The sequence below is a fragment of the Dipodomys ordii genome, unplaced genomic scaffold (genome assembly GCF_000151885.1).
Source record: "Dipodomys ordii isolate 6190 unplaced genomic scaffold, Dord_2.0 Scaffold15, whole genome shotgun sequence".
NCBI classification, from domain to species: Eukaryota; Metazoa; Chordata; class Mammalia; order Rodentia; family Heteromyidae; genus Dipodomys; species Dipodomys ordii.
Genome location: NW_012267231.1, coordinates 10,932,365 through 10,938,570, shown reverse-complemented (window position 1 = coordinate 10,938,570; position 6,206 = coordinate 10,932,365). Strand labels below are relative to the sequence as shown.

The 6,206-nt window shown below is 49.8% G+C and overlaps 1 protein-coding gene across 1 annotated transcript in view; it reads left to right on the top strand.

Annotated features, from left to right (window-relative positions):
- The window catches only part of Atp10a (ATPase, class V, type 10A), a 69,706-nt gene that overhangs the window by 43,872 nt on the left and 19,628 nt on the right, over positions 1–6,206 (top strand). Inside the window, 3 exon segments of the mRNA XM_013011905.1 lie at positions 811–914; positions 997–1,123; positions 6,059–6,206. Of these exon segments, the coding sequence (XP_012867359.1) occupies positions 811–914; positions 997–1,123; positions 6,059–6,206 (379 nt within the window).

Sequence of the window (6,206 nt, the reverse complement as noted above, 5' to 3'; positions counted from 1 at the left end):
CTCAGGCACCCCCTGCGCGCCCCTAAACCCCCAGGTACCCCATCGGCGTGGGGAGGTCTTGGGGCATGGGGTTGTTCGGGTCTGAGCTTCTGAGCGTCTCCCGGGCCATCTGGGCTGCTCGGCCCCATTCCCTGGTCAAAGGGCCTCGCGAGACCTGCGGTGCGCGCAGTGCGCATGGGGTGGACTCCCTGCCCAGCCGCGTTCCGCAGCAGCGAGGCTGGGAAGCCCGCGTGTCCCAGCTCAACAGCCCAGGCTGAGAACCTTGAGACCCCAAGTGCTGGCAGCTTCCTTCCCGTCCCGTGCCCGGGAGCAGCCCAGCCGCCCAGGCCAAGGGCGGCGGAGGAGACTGAGATCTGAGGATCGCGCTTGGAAGCCAGCCTGGGGCTGGAAGGGCCGAGAGATTCTTCCCTCCAAGTCCTCCCAGAAAATGCCAGAAGTGGTGCTGTCGTGCTCAAGTGGTAGTGTACTAGCCTTGATCCATAAAAGGATCCAAGGGCCTTTGGGACAGAGCCCGGAGTTCGAGCCAAACAAAAACCAAAGTCGCAGACTTTGCTGCCCAGGCTGGTTTCAGACCAGGATCCTCAGATCTCAGCCTCCTGAGTACCCAGGACTTGCAGGCCTGAGCCACCAAACCCCCTGTTTCAAACTAACAGCCAACTTTGGACTTGTAACGCTGGGGACATGGGGTACCCTACTATTTCATAAAAGGAAGAAAAGGGCCCCGGGGAGAAAGAGGGTAGATCTGCAGCAGGACATCCTGGTTTGCCCTTTCTTACTCCTTCACCGTCTCCCATTTGCCTGCCCACCTAGACGATGCCAGGGGGAGACATCAAAAGAAGATCCGAAGCAAAACACAGAATTACCTCAACCAGTACGCGGGGGAAGGCCTGCGCACCCTGTGCATCGCCAAGAGGGTGAGTGGGGGCCGCCCCTCGAGGGCTCCCTCTGGTGGCCGCCCTGCCGCCCCGCTCACCTCTGCCTGGCCTTCAACCACAGGTTCTGAGCAAAGAAGAGTATGCCTGTTGGCTGCAAAGCCACCTGGAAGCCGAATCCGCCGTGGACAACCGCGAGGAGCTCCTCTTCCAGTCTGCCATCCGCCTGGAGACCAATCTGCATCTGCTGGGTAATTTACCCCTTCCAGCTGCCGGGTGGGGTTGGAAGGGAATTGAGCTTGCAGAGAGATTGGTGATCTGGAGCAGGTGGCCCTACCCGGGCTCTGGGCATGCTCTTGAGTTGGCTGAGCCTGGTTAGGGACTAGCTTGGGTCTGGCCCCATGGTAGCTTATCTCCCAGGACCCAGAGAGAGAGTTCCAGGGGACTCATATGGCAAGCAGGTGTCCTGTCTACACAGCCACTCTGCCTGCCCTCTACCCAGCTTTTGCGCAAAAAACATAGAAATGACAAGTTCTTTTCTTTTGTACCATACTGGGACTTGAACTCAGGTCCTTGTGCTCAGGGCTCTTCCTCTACTACATTTGTACTCTGGGCTTTTTGCTAGTTAATTGGAGATGACTCTGGGCTGGTTTCAAGCCAGGATCTTCTCAGATCTCAGCCTCCTGAGTTATTAGCTAGGATTACAGGTGTGAACCACTAGGGCCCAACCTCAAGCCAGCCTTTGGATAACTGATGGCTGATGTACTTCATCCCTCAGACAAACCCAGGAGAACATTTATGCTCCAGAAACCGCTGATTTTTGCATTTTATAAATATTTCAGATTCACTTGGGATCAAAAGAAGACGAGCTCATTTTTATTGAAATGTGCAATTTCCTTCTGGGGGTGTTCCTATTTATATTTCATAAATACTGATCACTACTGGTAATAAATTGGGGCATTCATACTTTTGCACTTTATTTTAATATTGAATTTCAGCTTTGAGATATTTAATATAATATTTATTGACGTGGCAAAGGGATTTGTCAGTCTTTATATGCATGGGCTGCCGGCTCTGTCCTCACGGAGGAATTGGTGACAATTTCAGACACTCCCTGCAACTTGGGGACCCTCCTCAGAACCCCCTACCCCCACTAGTCATACACAAAGCTCCAGAATTCTGTTGGATTTTTTTTGTTGATGTTGTTGTTTTTCATTTAACAGAAAAGACTACCTTGTGTTTAGTTCCTTGGGCAGAAGAGTTGGGTGATCTACCATTTCTATATGTGCATATCTAATAGGCACATATCTAAGTGAATAGCGATTAATATTTAATAGCACAATGTGTGGTAGACATAATGAATACACACGGGAACTTCCTGTAATGTCCACCATGAACTATTCAGAAAACCCCAAGATCCGGAGGTCTGGTGACCTATTCCACACTGCATCCTTGAGTGTGAATTACAATGCACCTCTTCCTCTTAAAAAGACATTCTGCTTACTTGGATTGAAGGAACTGGGGTACTCTTATGAGCAGGGGCCTCTCCCCGGCCGGGTGTGAAGCCACATGCATGTAATCACAGCTACTCTGGAGGCTAAGCATGAGGAGAGATCATCCACGGAGCCCAGGAGTATAAGGCCAGCCTGAGTAATATGGACAGACCTTATTTTCCAGAAAGCAAGCAACAAGGTCAGGGGTGATGTTGCATGCCTGTCATCCCAGCTACTTGGAAGGTGGAGATGGGAAGGATGAGGCTGGCGTAGACAAAAACTTGAGAACCTTATCTGATACACAGACCCAAAGCAAAAGCCGCCGAGGGTGTGGTTCAAGTGGCAGAGGGCTTGGAACCCTCTTCCCGTGGACAGTGACCCCACTGTTAGCAGTGCCATCTCCTCCCTGAGATTTGGGAAGGATGTGACCGTGAGATTTCAGGATGAATTCTTGTCTTGATCTGAGATCTGGGCTAGGTTGTTCTGTCCTGGCTCAGCCGAGAACTCATCATTACACTCTTGAGCAAGCAATTGAGTCTTTTTTATTTTTCTTTTCATGTCGGTTTTCTTATGATCCAAGAATAACAATGCCGATGTGCTCAGGGCCCTGGGAGGGCAAAAGGGATGTCCTGAAATCTTTGAGCATGGTTTAGGCCCAGGCCTCCTAATTGAGACCTCCCTGTTCCAGCCTCCTGGGATTATAGACAGGAGTCACCATGCACAGTTTATATGTATGGTGTTCGTTTGTCGGGGGAGGTGTTGGTGTTGGAGCTTGAACTCAGGACCTGGGTCTTGTCCCTGAACTTTGTTACTCAGTGCCGACACTCTACCACTTGAGCTATTCTTCCACTTCTTGCTTTTTGGTGGTCAATTAGAAATAAGAGTCTCATAGACTTTTTCCCAACCATGCTGGCTTTTGAACCATGATCCTCAAATCTCAGACTCCTGAGTATCTGGGATTACAGGCGTGAGCCATTGGTGCCCAGCTGTATTTAGGTTTTAAATGGCAAGGCCTAAGCTAGAAAATAAAAGCGATTCTCACCATTATTTAGGACCATGGCTGGAGCCACAAATAGGCCATTTCGGGGTACTATAGTGTTTCAACTCTTCAGCTTCTTTTTTTTTTCGTCTGTCATGGGGCTTTAACTCTGGGCCTGGGCACTGTCCCTCAGCTCTTCAGCTCAAGGCGAGCACTCTACCACTTGAGGCACAGCACCACTTCCAGTTTTCAGGGTGTTTTGCTAGAATTTCCTGCCTGGGCTGGCTTTGAACCGCGATCCTCCAATCTCAGCCTCCTGAGTAGCTAGGATGACAGGTGTGAGCCACCGGCGCCCAGCTAGCTTTATTTTTTTCATCTCTCTGAACCCAGTACCTATTTCTAAAGATCTTTTCATTTAGATGCTAGTGTTTCATAGCCTCGAGAGACCCACAAATAAATACCATCAGTGGAAACGTTCCCCATCCACACCTTATCCTGGAAATTTTCTTTTCCTGCACATTCTGGCCAAAGACTCTAAATTCAGAGGAGAGTGTTCTATTTGTCTCCCTCCTTCTCCCCCCGCCCCCCCCCAGCACCTTTACCTGTGGCCATTTTCTTGCTAGTTCATCTGGAGTGTCACCTGCAGCTCCACTACAGGGGACATCTTATCCTTTCCCATGGAAAAGCCACCTGGCACAGAGGTGGCATGGTGGCCCCAACCCGCCTCTGAACTCTCCAACCTCCCATACTTTAACACTCACAAATGCCAAGCCCTCCCCAGGGTCCCATGGGCATTTAGCCAGAGTTACATAAGTTATATCACATACAGCCACCTTGGGAGATCTCGCGCTTCAAATCATTTAATAAAGGCCTTTTCTCTTTGAATGCTGCCGTATTTCATGCTGAGGTCAGGTGAACCTTCCAGAATTCTAAGAGTTTCCTAGAATTCTGTGCCTGACCCAGACCTGCAGGGTTTCTAGATCAGGTTAACGGAGGGACCCAAGAGGGAGCTCATTGGCCAGTAACTCCTGAAATAAAGGAAGTTATAGGGTGTTTTTGGTTGCTGTTGTTGTTTGGTATAGGTTTTGTTTTCTGTTATTTATATTTGTTTTTGTCAGTCGCGGGGTTGGAACTCAGGGCCTGGTGTGCTGTCCCTGAGCTCTTTCACTCAAGGCTAGCACTATACCACTTTGAGCCACAGCACCACTTCCGGTTCTCTGGTAGTGAATTGGAGATAAGAGTCTCATGGCCTTTCCTGTGTGGGCTGGCTTTGATCTATGATCCTCAGATCTCAGTCTCCTGAATAGCCAGGATTACAGGTGTGAACCACCAGCACCTGGCATTTCTGTTTTTCTTTTTGGCTGGGATTTGAACTCAGAGTCTCACGCTTGTTAAGTGGACACCCTGCCACTTAAGCCATGCCCTCTGGCCCTTCTCTGCCTTTCGTGATTTTCTGTATAAGACCTCATGTTTTTGCCTGGGCTGGCTATGCATAAACAGGTTGTCTTCCTGTTGATTCATCCTGTAGCTGGAACCACAGGCGTGCTCAGCTTTGTAGTTGTGATGGGGTCCCGCTGACTTTTTGTTCAGTTGGCCTATTCTCACAGTTTTCCCAATCAGGTTCTCTCTGAGAACCTGAGATGACAGGCATACCCAGCCTGGGAAGTTCCAATTTTAAGGTGTTAGCAGCGGGTGACACCTGCCTGTAATCCTAGCTGCTCTGGAGGCTGAGCTCTGAGTATTGTAATGGAAGCCTGCCCAGGAAGGAAAGTCTTTAGACTCTTATTTCCAGTTAACCACACAAAAAGCCAGAAGTGAAGGTGTGTATCGAGGTAGTTCACTATCATTAAGAAAAAAAATAATAAAGCACAGGGACTATTCAGACCCTGAATTCAAGTTCTAGAACCAGCAAGTGTGCATACGACCACCCACCCACCCCTACACACATAAGCTAGAATTGGAAGTATGGCTCTAGTGATAAAAGCGTTATCCTTGAGCAAAAAAAAAAAGCTAAATTAGGAGCCGGGCACCAGTGGCTCACCCTCGTCATCCTAGCTACTCAGGAGGATCAGGAGGATCAATCCGAGGATCAGGATTCAAAGCCAGCCCTGACAGGAAAGTCCATGGCATTCTTATCTCCAGTGAACACCAGAGAACCAGAAGTGGCACTGTGGCTCAAAGTGGTAGAGCGCCAACCTTGAGCACAAAAGCTCAGGTCCAGCGCCCAGGCCCTGAGTTCCAACTCTATGACCAACAAAAGAAATTGGGAGAAAAAAAAGAAGAAGAAGAAGAAGAAAAGAAACTAAGGCAACAGCGTCCAGGCCCTGAATTCAAGCCTCAGTCTTGACACTAAACAGATAATGTTGGTAGTGAATGGCACTGAGCAATGGTGGTGTTGGCAGAAACTTGCCAGAGGATACGTTAGATTTTAAATATGGCCCTTTGCGCCTCTGCCTCACAACTCATCTGTAAAGTTCTGAGTTCGCTGCCTAAAGCAGAAGGAACTCGAGGCCCTTGGAGTCTGCACACACGGGGATGTTCAGTGACGCCAGCAGCTCTGCAGTGTTGAATCACGACCATTTTCCAAATGAGAAATGGCTTTGCCTGTGGGTAGCGCCCTCTGCAGGGTGCAGGCAGTCAGGGTGTATCTGATGTGTTCAGTGGAGCCCATGCAGGTGGGGAGAGGCTAACACACTACCGCTCCATGTGATCAGGGGCCACTGGGATTGAGGATCGCCTGCAAGATGGAGTCCCAGAAACCATCGCTAAATTTCGGCAAGCCGGCCTGCAGATCTGGGTCCTCACTGGAGACAAACAAGAGACGGCCATCAACATTGCGTACGCCTGCAAGCTCCTAGACCA